General features: G+C 41.2%; 1 protein-coding gene across 1 annotated transcript; it reads left to right on the top strand.

Annotated features, from left to right (window-relative positions):
* Window positions 1–331: 331 nt before the first annotated feature.
* LOC308396016 (uncharacterized protein) lies at window positions 332–15452 on the top strand (the record flags this gene model as incomplete). Its single annotated transcript, XM_080881074.1, has 18 exons — window positions 332–484; window positions 2857–3017; window positions 4929–5095; window positions 5225–6357; window positions 6697–6836; window positions 7855–8020; window positions 8108–8188; window positions 8993–9025; window positions 9259–9327; window positions 9498–9587; window positions 9889–9983; window positions 11048–11687; window positions 11837–12071; window positions 12946–13057; window positions 13184–13343; window positions 13530–13643; window positions 15094–15180; window positions 15288–15452. The coding sequence occupies 18 exons, from the start codon at window positions 332–334 to the stop codon at window positions 15432–15434; spliced, it is 3783 nt and encodes a 1260-aa protein (XP_080737200.1). The 3' UTR covers window positions 15435–15452.
* Between the last annotated feature and the right edge of the window lie 80 nt (window positions 15453–15532).

Genomic DNA, 15532 nt, shown 5'->3' on the forward strand with positions numbered 1-15532 from the left:
TACACAACACTGTAAGTGCTATGACTCAATGAGATCAATTTATAGCAACAGAGCAGCTGTTTTTTAAGCATCATGCTTCAGCTTATAAGCAATTCAGATATAAAAAGCTAGAGAATTAACCTTTAATCTCCTAAAGTCTGCTTAATTAGTATAATAAGTATTCAATTGTTTTGATTGTGTTTATGCTAATGAACTCCCACCAAGATCCCACCAAGAGCCTCCTGGGAAATAACAGCACTCCAGGTGCAATGAAACCAGTCAATCAAATGGAGTTAGAGCAGTAATGTGTCTGGAAATGTGCACCCTAAGCTTCGGAGGACAGGACAGGACCATGTCGCCCCCTGCTGAAGACTGTTACTGTTGCCAGTTCCAGCCCAACACCTTTGACCCCTCCCGCTGTAGCTCCTGCCTGCGGCCAGATCACATGCACGTCAGCGGCGCTCCTGCAGCAGATGCTGCACAACAGGATACTCTGCAGGAGCTGGTATGTAGCTACATCAGCTACTGTGCTTTCTGTGTAGCCACCTGGGTATGTACAAAGTCTTTAAATTAAAGATAAAGCATCGTTCAGCTGATCATATAACTGATCACAAGGCCACTTACAAGTTTTTAAACCTAGAAGAGGGATTTGAGCATTTCCCAGGTCTTTTTGACCAGATCCCAAAAAACCAAATGTGGAGCAAGGGTCATGTTTGTGTTGCTAAAGATACTAAAGAATGGAAACTAAAGGTTTTTATGGTCTCACAAAAAACCTTTAGTTTATTTTATTGCCTGTTTTATTTTCTCTTTTTAAATCTTTTTATGACTTGTAATCTTATGTGCAGCACTTTGTGATTCTGTCTTGAAAGGTGCTATATAAATAAAAACGTATTTATTTATTATTATTATTAATACCCTTTATTACAGTGACCTAAAACTTGTAAGTCTTACTTTAGCTACTATCTGTCTGGTAATCCTCTGCTTCATTAAGGATGCATACATATATTGCCAGAGGTTTCTTCTTGTCAAAAGGGAGTTTTTCTTTTCCACTGTTGCCAAGTACTTGCTCAAAGGGGGTCGTTTGATTGTTGGGGTTTTCTCTGTGTTTTTCTAGAGTCTTTAATTTAATTTGATTTCATTTGATTTGGCACCATATAAATAAAATTGAATAAAATTGAAATTGCTTTGACTTGAACAGATGGTCAGGATCTCTGTGCTAAGCAGAGTCAAAGGTTGGAGGCAGATCGTTTGTTATGGTGAAGCAGCCAAAGAAAGAATTTTGATAAAACTTTAAACAATTTATTCACAAATTTGAAAATGATGAAGCTATGAATTCTTATATCCAAAAGATAAAAGGTCAAGTTTGGATTAACACAGATTTAAAGAAGAACTTTCTGATTAGCACAGATATACCGCCTTACCCTTATGGTCTCTGACTGGAAGCCCTCATTGAGGTGATGAAAATTGTAGATCCATTCTTTTGTGATTTATTCAGTCCAACAGCTCAAAAACAATTCACAAGCGCAACATAATTTTGGTTTGTTTCCTAGGTAACCAGCCCATATTTATAATTCATACGATGGGTGCAAAACAGGGTCAACATTGCACAGTTCTATATATTTGTGTACCAAAGGTTCAGGTTGACTACCCAGATGCTCAGATTCTTTGCTTATACGACAGTTTTATAAACATTTAAAATCAAATAAAATGACAATTTACAAGAATGATGTCAGCCTGTAATACAATTACCAAGTGATAAAATTGTGGAGGTGGGAGAAGGATGGTGGCATTTGATTCTGTATCATTAATTAATGAAAGCTCATTACCATCCTTAGGGAATAGGTTGTAATCTGATACGCCCATATTACACATGCAGGCACATATCCTCGTGCAACACCGGCCCACTTAACTTATTATTCAGAGCAATGTCATTGTGAAACTTATGTTAGTCAACATCATGACTCGAATGTAGATTTTATTTTCAAGTGAAAACAGAGTAAAACAAATGCATTTTATTTAGTCCTGCATCCAGGAAGCATCAGGAGCTAAAATGAGAAGAAAAAGTTTTGTGTTAATGAGAAGCTGACCAGAAGGAGAGATCAAGATAATGATAAGAAAGACAGTAAGTGGGCAGTTCTGGTGATGTAAAAGCACTGGAGCAATGAAATAATGATGAGCATGACCAGAGACTAGCTTGAGTTACGTCCTGTGCAGGCTAGATGTGTTGGCTTAGCTGGAACGACTGGAGAAGCAAAGACAGAAGTGGCTACACAGCTTTGACAGCAGATTTGCCTGAAGGTCAGTGATCAGTGACAGTAAGTGGAATTTGTGTTAATGCTCAGACTCAGCAAGTTAGTTTGTTTTTTACTTTTGTATAAAAATTCAGTTTGTTTTGCTGTGACTTGTTTGATTTTTAAAGTGAGTAGACACATGCCATCACATAGTTGCTGTATGAAGCTTTTAGTGGGTCATAATTAGATATAAGCATTGGCTGGTTTATTGTAAATCCAAATAACTGAGAAACCTGCACTTTTAGGAGGTTAAATATTTTTTAAGAATTGCAGAATAATTCAAATTAGACAAGGCTGCAGTCACTATGCCAAACTGACAATTTTGGTTCCCATAAATTTGTTGAATTCTGTCGTTTTTTTGGTTTTAAATTGGTTGAGTTATCCAAGTTAGGACTGCTAAACATGTTATTACTGAACTGTTATAAAAAAAAAGCAGACATTATTTCGACACTTTTACTTTGAGTTGAAATAGTTTTCAAAAATAGAGACAAAACATTCTGATTGACAGCATTTTTCTTAGTTTAAATATCTAATTGTCACTATTAATCCAAATGCTTAAGATATGTTTCTGCTCCCCACAAACCAGGATACAGATGATGATGATGACGACACATGTGCCCTGTCTGAGGTGACCACAAGTGCCAGTAGTGATGATGTCAGAGGCGGTTGGACCTACGAGTGGAGTCTAGAGCACAGTCTGAGTCCTGAGTGGGAACTTAATATCGGTGATACTGACATACAATCCAGGTGAGTGTATCCAGTGTCCCGTTTTTAAGAAACCACTTTTTTACCAAGAACCTGCCTGTACTATATACACTGAGTTAGTGAACGAGTATCACTGACTGGCCAGCTCAATAACATCCATTAGCTCAATCATGGAGTTGTGATCATAAATTTATGTACACTCATCATGGGTGTGAATGTCATGGTAATTCTGGGGTATTAATAATGTGAACTGTAATGTCCACTGTATAGATTTTTAAAAACAAGAGCTGGGTGCACAAGTTTTAATGTATTTTGGATTTTCTTAAATCCACACAGGGTCAAAAGTATACCCTCATTAATATTTGGTTAAATGTCCCTTAAAAAGTTGCACCTCAACCAAACTGTTTTGGTCGTTTCTGGCATAATTCTGGATACATATTTGATCACTTTTTATGGCAGTATTGGTAGAGTTCATTTACATTTGTGGTTTTCCTTACACAACTGTGGCTTCAGTCCTCAATAGGGTCGATGTCGGGGCTTTGAGACGACCATTCACAAAGCTTAATGTTAAGCGTGCTTTATCCATTCCAAACCCGTTTTGATGTGTGTTTGGGGTCATTGTCATGTTGGAACACTCAATTGCATCCCAGGATCAAGCCTCAAGACGTCGATGTGAGATGAAGTTGATGAATTTGGAGGAAGAATTTGGTCCTCCTTTTTTTTATTCACCATTTTTGTACAACGTCCCAGTACCACTGGCAGCAAACCACAAACCTCACTTGATCCCTAGCTTCCAGAGTCTAAAGTGCCGATAGTTAAAAAAAAACAACATATATAGTTCTTGATATTTTAAATGTTCTTGCTTTGGTGAGCTCTAAACTTTTGAGGAAAAGGTTTAGACTAAGTGGGGCTTTCAGGAGGAAGAGGACCTGATTGACTGCTGATGGTGCTGGATGTTGTGGTGCCACAATAATGATAACTGATCTGTTTATTGATAGTGCAGACACAGTGAGCTTCTCTATCTGGAAATTCAGCATAGAAAGGGGTGCATAATTATCAACATAAAATGTAATAATTACATCAGTGTTTTATACACTTCATCTGTGTGGACAAAAATCTGCTCTCATCATATTTCCATAATAACTACCGTAGCACTCGGGGCTTCTGTTCAAATCACTGAATATGCACTGTTCTCTCACAGTGTAGTGATCTCAGAGAGTCTCTAACTATAACTCAGGCTCTATATTCGGTACACTGAGTCTTTTCCTCTTATCACAGCTGCAGCAGCACCGGTGAGTCTCTACACACTCCTCTAGCATTTTATATTTATTTGAAAAATCTGTTGAAACTTGAAGATGGTCTTAAGAATACATCTGCTTTTATAAATGGCATACTAAGAAGGAGTAATGATATATAAATGATGAATTAAGTACATGATAACACCTAACTAATACATTAATAATGCCAATAATTAAGTTGATTAAGCTAATAATTAAATTAATCTGTAACTTAATTGACGTATGAAAAAAATCAATGCTGTTTATAGAAATATATATTTTATATATAACCTACTGACGGTGCTAATCCATAAAATGAATACGTGATCAGTCTTAATCCTTCTGACCTGTAAGCCCGACCTCCAAAATTCTTGTACGTAAAATTAAATACCATGTGAGCAGGGGCTGTTTTGATGGTTTCCTCTGCTGATCATAATTAAGTTCTGAGTTCCTCTGAAAGTTCCTGTATGGAAAAAGAAGATTAACATTATTTTCCTTCTTTGTTTAATGCCAAGAGTTTAACGAAAGACAAAGCTGATGGAAATCTTAGACTGACAGCACAGCAGATGTGTAAAGATGTTCTTGAAGCACTTCTTCACTAACTTGAGCAAACACTTTAGATGCATTCAAATAACAATTTATCGCCCATCGACTGATTGTCTGCTACCTCTCCCAGCTCTCCAAATCAGTTGGATTCTTCAGAGAGGGGCCGATCCCCCAGCTTGGAGCGGTACTGTGTGGCTCAAAGAGAAATGACACGGCTGGACTCCTCTCCCCCACAAGGCACTGAAAGCTCCTGGATGGATGAGAGGAGAGGGAGAAACAGGTCCCGCCAGGCGTCAGGTCAGTCACAGGCATGCATCCCAGTTAGAACTAAACTCCATCATGAGCATTTTACAGAAAGATAATCCTCTCTGATAAGCTATTTACATTTACATTAAGGCAATGATCACAGATTTGTTTGATTTTCAGAGTCCTGGGGAGATAGGGGACAAGAGAGCGGTTACTTCTCTCCCGACAGAAGAGGTGATGGTGAGCAGCAGATTGAGGAGGACAAAAAACGTCAGTTTCGTTACTACGAGCGGGGGCATCCCCTTCCAAGCAACTATGTTCCCGAGCCCAAGGCCTGTGTCCCTTACAGGAACGTCAACCTGGGAGTGCCTTCCCAGCGAAGAAATCATGAGACGTATATGCAGGAAACTTGGAGAAGTGAATCCCCGCAGAGATACACATACCACTCAAACTTTAGACGAGGAGATTCCCTGACAAATTCTCCGACACGTCACAGCTCTATGAGTCCAGAACGCTACAAGCTCACCGAATCGCCTGTGGGAGCTCAGAGAGGGAGCTCCCTCTGTAGGAGTCAGACTCGGTCTCATACTTCATCTCACAGCTCTCCACAGCTTCCATCATATGGTCCTTCTTGCCATACATCAGGCTGGTCCAGTCCATCCTGCCGGAAGTTGTCCAATGCCTCTCGCACCGCGTCTCCCTCCAGGGCCACACCATCTCACAGGCGTGCAGGCTCTTTGCTCTCACAGAATGGTGAATATGATGCTATAAAGGGATATAGTCGAGAGTCAGGAAGTCCATCACAAGCTTCGAACAGGCACAGTTTAGACTCTGAGAAGCTGTACAGAAATCTCGAGTCTATCTCCCGTCGTGGCTCGTCGGCTCTTCAGCAAAATTCATATGAGCTATCCCAACCATCCCCACGAATCAGAACAGCTGTCAACAGCTCGACCAACACTCGAACTCGGAACAGTCGTGACGTTTCACCAGCCAGGAACGGCTACGGCACCAGCCACTCCCCACAAAGAGAACCCTGCTCCAGAGACAGCAGGCTGAGTCCACAAAACTCATGGCAGGGGTCCGCACACTCTTTACTCAGCATCCCGGCCTCACCTGGATCCTCGTCATCGAGGCGGGGCACAGTCTCGCAAGTCTTTGGTGGATCACTGTCACAAGCTACAATTACAGGAACAGATGAAGCCGATGAAGGAAAAAACAAAGTCATAGGTGACCGAAGCAGGAGCGCCATTAGACGAGGCATGGACACCCTGCTGATCTCTGAACCCAAAAAGGCTGCTGTAGATGCTGAGGAGGTAAATAAGTCGTGTGAGCAGGAATTTGGCTGATTGTCAACCTTGAGTTGTTAGCCAATGAACATACTGTGGATAATGCTCCTTTCTGGCACTTAGAATGACTAAACCTATGAAAAAAGACTTCATCTTTAATTCACAACTAGCAACTGACACAATAAACTCATTAGGAAGTGTTTAAAGTGGTAAAGTAAATATTCCATTATGCCATATTAATGAAATGAAGATTTAAGGCACTCCTGCACTTGCTTCAGTTTTTAGAATTATCTATTTGTTTAACAAACACTATATAAAAATCAGTCTTGCCACATGCTAACATGCTAAATCTTTTCTAAATCTAAGGTGGGGATGACCATAGATGATTACATAGTGCTGGCTGATATTCCCAAGATCCAAGTGGAATCAGAAGAAGAGTTTCCAGGGCTGAGGTTGAGGAACCAGAGTCCCAGTCCATGCAGGGACCAGAGACTCAGGACATACAGGTTGGTGATGTGGCATTGTCTCACTGCTAGTTTTGAGCACTTGCATCTGTTTAAACACCTAACTGGGCCTTACCTAAATGCCAACCGAAATGTGGTTGGACACAGAAATATTCAGCTCATCCAAGACTGACAGAGGTTCTGAGATGCACACGCTAGCCAAAATAGGCTTTAGCAGTTATAGTTGAAGTTTTCTTACCACATTTTAAACCTTATAAATCTTCAGTTGTAATGTTGCAGGAACCAAAATCAACATTAACAGCACTTCATATTGCCTTTCACTACTTAACTGCTACAAAAGAAACTAGTGGATAAAAGTGTTTTGTAGTCAGTGACTGCCTGAATTATCTCCTCTGAGATGCTCTGGTAGGTCTTCAGGGCAGCCACCGGCTGGCTGTTATTTGCTTTCTCCGCCTTCAGTTTTTGGCTTCAGTTTAAAAAAAAAAAATTAAAAGGCATGCTCTGTTAGGCTGAGATCAGCTGACTCACTTGGCCATTGAATCTTTGCCTTGAGAAACTGAGATGTTTGTGCAGTATGTTTTGGGTCATTATCCATTTGCACCGTGAAGAGTTGTCCAATCAATTTTTCGGCATTTGGCAGAACCTGACCACAAAGTATAGCCCTGTAAATGCTCAATTCATCCTGCTACTTCTATGAGCAGTCACATCACCAGTAAACACCAGTGACCTTATTCCATTGCACTCTCTGATAATTGTATAAAAATGGCTGTAATCCATAAACAGTTAGTGCAATACTTTGGTTCAGTTGCTTCACTTAGTGTTTAAAGTCTGGACTTGTGCACTACAATCTGCTGTGATCTGTGCGTCACTCCTTCACTAGCTGGAAAATTAGTGGGCAGAAAACTCTTTGAAGATATGTATTTATCTGATGTGGTAACTGATAGCATTAATTTATGGCCTGAGAAAATAAACATGCTCTTGAACCTTTTGCAGAGGTCTGCAAAAGTTCACTTTCAAAACATATTTCCTCTTTTCATTTCCTCTACACATTAACTTTAAGGTATCAAGATGAAATAGACAGATCGAGCCAGTTCTACAGTTCAAGGCTGGAGTCAGACGAGAGGGGGAGAGGCAGAGAGAGAGGGAGAGACAGACGGGAGAAATGTCGAGACTCTGAGAACGGACGATCGTCTCGGAGACGATCGGCAGCATCTCTTCATACACAGGTAAGATGCAGTCACTGCAGGCATGTTTATCACAAACAGCTGTTGTTTAAAAAGGCAAGAACATCCTGTCTGTTTAATCCATCAAAGACCTCAGAGAGCCAGAGTGGAAAACACAGATCCTCCAAGGTGAATGAGCGACCGGCTCCTCCTGAACGTCTGCAGACACAGGTGAGCACTGTCTCATGACTTCCTGCGTCTGTATATATCACACGAGCATTTGGAGGAAAATAGGTCATTCATGTATTTCAGCCCCTCGCAGAGACACACACTCGCAGGCAGAAGTCATTACCTAGCACTGTGTTTTAGGGCAGCATGTTCATTCGATTTATCATCTTTATTAATAGGTTCCAGGACGGTTTCAGTTAACTGTTTCCTGTATTTGCAGTGTTGTGCTGTCATGACTAAAACAGCTGAGTCACTGTACACTGATGGATGACCACGAAATGAAACGTTCAACAATGTTTCTGTTTCACTGTTGAAAACTTTTTTTAGTAGTTCACACAGCATTTCCATATGTAGGCACCTCTGTATGTGTGAAACTTTTATGACATCCTCTTTACATATCACATCGGGCACTTCTTCCAACCTAATTCCTCTATTTCTCCTCCTCTTCATATTACGATAACAACGGATCACATTCGTCATACACGGTGAGTATTTTTCAGTTGGTACTATCGTTCTAATAATGTACCGTCGGTTCCCCTTTCCCTTCCTTTCTCCCTCTGACAGTTTGATGGTTCACAGAAACTACACATCTTCCTCTTTGAATGTTCCTGTTCAGTTGTATTTTTCTCTATCTGCACCTCGCCACATGCGTCGATCTGTATTAGTTATCTCAAGAGTGCAGTTGTCTGTTTCCGACAGTTTCCGCTTCCTCTAGTTTCACAATGAAGTGTGAGAGATAAACCACAAAGAGAGCTCTTTCATTCTGTTTGCTCGTATCGCTTTAATTGCAGATGTTGTTTCTCAAAGGGGTGGATGTCCAGACTGGATGAACATGGCAAGGTAAAGGTATTCTTTTGAAAAACGTATTATATTTAACTAAGATGCTGATTCTAGCTTTAACCACATCCTCATAAAACCTGCCAGACAGGCTCAAAACACCACCAACGTGACTCATCATCGTGAAACATCTTGAAAAGAGTCTACATACTGTAGAAATGAATGCCAACGAATGGGTTTGATGGTCATGGCACCAGTTAGTTCATCCTTGTCCATGTTTACTGTGCTTTCCGCAGTGGAGGAAACACTGGTTTGTTCTCGGTGACACCTCGCTGAGATACTACAGAGACTCAGAGGCTAAGGAGGTATGACACTAAAGCAGTTTCTGGTGTGCTGTTTTTGCACAATCAGGAAGACTTTATGAAGTTTGTTTTTTGATACCAGTAGGTCAGTTTCCTGAAAAATTAATTGTTTGGGGGAGAACTGTGACCTTATTTGACTCAGCTAAAGTTATGCTGCTCTTGTCGTGCTGCAGTCAGATGACCTGGATGGAGAGATCGACCTAACGTCCTGCGTGAATGTGTCAGATTGTGATGTGGACAAGAACTACGGACTCCAAATACAAGTATGTATTTACAGCACTTTTGTTTTTTCTATATAAATAAAATTGAATTCAATTTCAATTATTAATGGTGTTGCTCAGTAGACGAAAACACTGTCAATTAATGTCTGTGAAGGTTCTCAGTCATCCAGGTCAATTAATCGCACCTCCACCCCCCCAACTCCCAGTTTCACAGCCAGACAAAAAGATGTTTGGCTGCTTCCTGTTTAACGCGTATATGTGTATGTGTGTGTGTGTGTGTGTGCGTGCGTGCGTGCGTGTGTGTGTGTGTGCGCGTGCGATTGTGTCTCTTGATCTGCCCCAGACAAAAGGAGCAGTGTTCACTCTCTCTGCTGTGACATCCAGAATTCGGAAAAATTGGTTGAAGTTACTGAAGCAGGCGATCCAGAACAACACACAGTGAGTCTGGCACTATGGTGGGAGACAGTGAGACAGAAAGTGTTCAGATCCTTTACTGGGGACTTAAGGAACACATGAAAGTGTAAACATATTGTAATAATATTCAGAAAATAAATAATATCTGCAAAATGTACCCAAATTCTTAGTGCACATAGAATATGTGATCAGTGTGTTTCGCTTTTACATATTACATTGTTTTATTACTATTATTAATGCATTAGGCTTAATGCAGCAGACTGTGACTGTTGTAGCTGCTGGAACTGGAGTTCATTTCAAGAACCATATACACTATTTATTACATACATACACTATTTAGTCATTTCATTTAACTTAGAACCTGATGCGTGTAAAGCAGTCTGGCTGGATTGTTTGATGTACGTCATTTCCCTGATTTGTCTCTCTTCACTGAAACTGTCAAATAAAGGCGATTCTGGGTCGAGGTGGGTGCAAGCCGATGAGGCAGGTTACAGTCTGGACAGGTAGTTTGTCGCAGGGCTAACACGGAGAGGCAGACAACTATTCATGCTCACACTCACACGTACAGCCAATTTAGAATCACCAGTTAACTTAATCTCTCTGGATTGTGGGAGGAAGCTGGATTACCCACACATGCACAAGAAGAACATGAAAATTCCTTACAAAAGGCCCAGCCAGCCAAAAGAACCCCTTCTTGCTGTGAGGCATCATTGCAAAAGTTCTTTCTACTTTCTTATTTTTATAGTTTTATATTATTATTTTTTTTCATAGAATTAACTAGCCCTGTACCTGCGCACTTCATAGACTTTGTGCATTTCATTACCAAAGCAGTAAATGATCTTAAATTAAATTAAAATTACTGGTATCTCTTGATCTTAATTAGTGGCAGACAGAACAGAAACACCGTACATGGTGAATACTTGATGTTTATCATAGTGCTAAAATCCTCAGTCTCCAAAAACAAGATCTGAACATTTCTGTGGAGCACGGCTATGATTGGGTGGTCTGCCTGCAGCGGACCTTGTCTCTCTTATCTTTCTTTGAATGTGTAACTCTACTCTCCTGTATTTCCCTCATTCGGACCTCAGCCAATCAGACATCGGCAGCGAGAAAGAGAACCCCCTCTCCCGGAGACCGTCACCATGCCAACCCCCTGCTCAGTTCACCTGCAAGGATTCGGGCTATGAACCTGCCACTTGCACCTCCACCACTAGAGCTGCAAACTCCTACCAGACCGAAATCCACCACCAAGCAGCAGACAGAGATCTGGGTGCGGACTTATCGCTAGCCAGTCAGAGAGAGGAAGGGGAGTGCTGGGACCGCGAGCAGGCAAAACGACTGGAGGAGAGGAACAAGTGGTTTGAGGAGGGGCTCCCCGTCAATGAGATGGGCAGCAGGTGGGAGTCCATGGAGCTGAAAAAGGGGAGTGTACCTGTGCCTGTTATTGAAACTATGGACTCTGAAGTTAACAGGAAGTGGGTAGAATTTGAGACAATGTCATTTCAGGACATGAGCTCACAGTCTCTCATAGGCACCCAGGCTTATCAGTCAAGCACCGCACAGGCATCTGCATCTCTACTTACTCCCCAGAGAGATCACTCACCACCTCAAGAGGTCAACCAGTCTGTCACCGGGTCACAAACTGATACATCAAACATGAAGGAGGCTCCTCCATCCATAAATGGCGCCCAGATCACAATGAATACAGCTGAAGCACTGCAAAAAGAGGTAGGAGAGAACTTTCAATTTAAAAAAAGCGATGCACAGAGTCAGGGCAAGAAAATTATACTATTATCCAACAGGGATCGGGATTTCAGTCTTTTTTTTCACCTCCTCCCTCTCTACCCCTACACATTTTCTATAAAACAATCTTCCAGGCTGTTTTTCTTCGAAAGCAGGTGGAGAGCATTAAGAGGGAGCGTGCGGCCATGGGTATAGAGGTGGAGAGTCCCTGTGGCACTGGGGCACCTTGTAGGGCCAGACTGGAGGCCATGGAAGTAGCACACAGGAAAGCACTGCAGGAGCTGCAGGAGAAGCATGCCAAGGAGATAAGAAAGCTAGAAGAGGAAAAAGACAGGATGCTACAGGAGGAGAGCCAAGCAGCTGCTAAAGGTGAGTCACGGAGTATCAACAGCAACAGCAGCTTCAGCTAAACATGAGGATTTGCTTTTTGCTCTCTGCAGGGTGCAGTATTTATTTTAACTAAAATAAATAATTATGAATCTTAGCCCTTGGTCCCTTACATGCATGTTACACAGTCATATCATTTATCAAGATTGAATTCCTTCAGTCCTAAACATCACAATAGTAGAGTAGATACTAGACTCCAATTTACTTTGAAAGTTAATCTTTTGAAAATAAAGATCTTGCTTTAGGTATGAGGGACCATTAATTTATGACCGTAAGGCAGTATGCAACTATCCATCCACTCTCTTAGCCAGTTAATCCAGTGAGGGTGTTTTCTACGAATTCCCTCTTACGGCTCAGACTAAATCCTGGAAAAGATTAAAGTTGTGCACAAATCATTTCAGCCATTATTAGACCTACCGAGGATGACAGTGTGAAACGACTGCACTGAAATGACTCTTCTTTATTCGTCATCTAAGTGAAGAAATTGATTAATTCATTCTTTCATCTAAATTTTAACTTTTTAGGGACCTGCACTAAAACGTATTTCATGCCAAAAAAGGCATTTATTGATTTGCAATTCAGTAAAATTAACATTTCTTGACTGATACATGAGAGTCAAGAAATCATCAGCTCACACATATGAGAAACCTATTAATACCAAGTGTGTACACAAAAAAGGAACTGGACTTGGAGTCATAGTGCAACAAAACAGTGGTGCAAAAATAGAATATATGGTATTTACTGTATACAGTACTACCTACTGATGCTGCTGTCACCTGCAAGCCTATTTTTGGTGTTCTTGTTTTAAGGTTGTTTACCAAATGCATTAACTAGCTAACTTACTGTTCATCAAAAGCTATGGAGGCACTGAGAGCAGCTCACAGAGAGGAGCTGGAGAGACAAGTGGAGAAGGCCAGGAAGTCGTTCGCAGGAGCAGCACATGTGGATTCATCGTGCCGAGGGCAGGCGTAAGTGTACCATAGCCCTCCTCGCTGCAGGCTGAAGATGTTCTACACTTGACCACACGCCTGTTGTGATGCATTATAATTAAGACCTCACAAAAACCTCACAACTCGTGTGTTTGTGCATGCCAGGCTCCAGGCGGATGTCTTGCACTCTGAGTTAGATGTGCTGTCAGAGCGTTACTCTCAGAAGTGCCTGGAGCTGGACCGCGCTGAACACAGCAGTAAGAGCCGAGAGACAGAGCTCGGACGCAAGGAGAAGGAGCTGGAGCAGCTCAGAAGAGAGAACCAGGTTTCTGCACAGCCTTTGTTTGCAAATGAATTTGAATACAGAACAACATGATGTGTTAGAAAGTGAAACGATGACCTTCACATCCTCTTTATTTTATTCTTATACGTTTACATATTGAGGAAACATAATAAAGAAGCACATACATTGTAATACTTCTTATTTCTGAGCTACACATCTCTGTTACAGGATCTCAAGGCCAAACTGGCAGAAGAGATCAGCCGTATGCGGTATTTCATCACAGGTCAGAGGTCGGATGTGGTATCCCTTTGCAACACTGAGTGCGCTGCATCAGAATTAGAGGTATTGATTAGAGTTTCTTATATGAAAAGAGATAAGCTGAAAAATATATTTGCCCACGCTCAAACCAACTTTATTTATAGCTGTGTGGAAATATTAAAGGACAAATGTTGACGTCACTGTCATCACTGGGAACCTCACAACAGCATCTGATCTATGTCTGTGGGATTTTGAACCCACTCCATAAAAACAAATGGATCAAAGTGTTTTCTTTTGCCTTGTATCCTGATTTAATGACCCCCTGTGGCGACTGTCACCTGTTTCTTGGCCTCATTTTTGTTGAGCATTCAGCTGCAGTACATATCGCCACCTACAGGCTGAAATAAAGTACATCATCATCCTGCGCATCTCTGGTGAATCAATCGACTGGTGAATCTAAGCACATCTAGGATGCATTTGAATCATTTCTTTTCCTCAGGTTCCTGCCTGTCAAATGTTTTCCATTTTTATTACACTGTAAAGTGATAATTAAAATTCTGATGGAGATTCTTTATTATTCTCTACAAAATAATAAAGAACTCTTGATACATGGCAGGATGGATCCATGTTTTCATGTTGTTCACACCAAATTCTGACCCTTCCAACCAAATGTTGCAGAAACTCATCAGACCAGGCAACGTTTTTCAAATCTTCTTTTGTCTAGTTTTAGTGAGCCCAGGCTACAATTCACACAGTGTGGTCATCTGCTGCTGTAGCCCTTCTGCTTCAAGTTTCAATATATTGTGCTTTGAGACATACCTACATACCTTGGTTGTAATGAGTGGTTATTTCAGGTGACTTTGATTCCTATGATAATAAAGCAATCTAGCATCAACAAGGCATTTTTTCCCAGAGAAATGGCACTCACTCACTGTCTGTAAATCCTACTTTCAGCTGCTTCCTTATTTACAATGAGTCACCATAGCAGGCAGCTCTGCATTTTTGATCTGGTGGGTTTTTTCGCTCTTCTCCTCTTCCCTTTTCTGGGAGGCAGTGGGGAGGTAGAGCATACAGCCCGATCCGGCGGGGAGGTGTGGGAAGCCAGATCGGGTGGCCCCCATCCGGCTCTCCTCTCTGCTATCTTATCCCTCTTGTCTTACTTCTATCACCTTTTCTATCCCTTTGAAAAAGTGAGGCTCCATAAATGTTAAAGAGGTAAGTATTATGTTTTAGTTGCATTGAATAGATAGAAGAAAATAAACTGTAGAAAACTAAAGAGAAGAAAGAAGAGAAATAACAATGTAACATAAACCAGTGGCCTCCTTGGATGAGGGTGTCTAATGATAATGGCCGAAACACCTGATGAATCCAAGGTCCACTACTGACAACGTGTCCCAAACTGGTAACGTTTCTGGGCTGCCTTTTCTCGTAACAGCCATCCCTCAAGATTTTCTCCATTTAAAGCAATGCATTATCAGGGATTGTAACATCTAGTCCTTTTACTGAATAAGAGGTTGTGTTTAATGTCTTACAGACTCTACTCAGAGCAAAAGAAAATGAAGTTCAGTATCTTAAAAAAGAAATCAGTTGTCTACAGAATGAAGTGCAATCTCTTACAAAGGTATGTTTTACAGTCTAATCTCTTTTATCACACAGAAATAATACACATTAAAAATTTAGAACAATTAAATGGCCTAACTATGCTTACCATGTCTGTCCTTATTCCAGGAGAAAGAAGTCGCTTATGAGCGTTTTAAGGAGGCATATGTAGAGCTAAGTGACACAAGGGGGCGTGGCCAGCTGGAGATGGGCTCACTCAATGAACACCTGAGACTGGCCAACGCTGCCCTTCAGGAGGGAGCAAGACAGACCTGACCTACGAGGACACGCCTTAAAAAATGTACTTTGAGAAAGAAAACCAGCCAATATTTTAAAAAAGAAGAGAAGAGAAAAGAAGGGGGAAAAAAAGCAAT

This window comes from Rhamphochromis sp. 'chilingali' (genome assembly GCF_963969265.1).
Source record: "Rhamphochromis sp. 'chilingali' genome assembly, chromosome: 4".
Lineage (NCBI taxonomy): Eukaryota > Metazoa > Chordata > Actinopteri > Cichliformes > Cichlidae > Rhamphochromis > Rhamphochromis sp. 'chilingali'.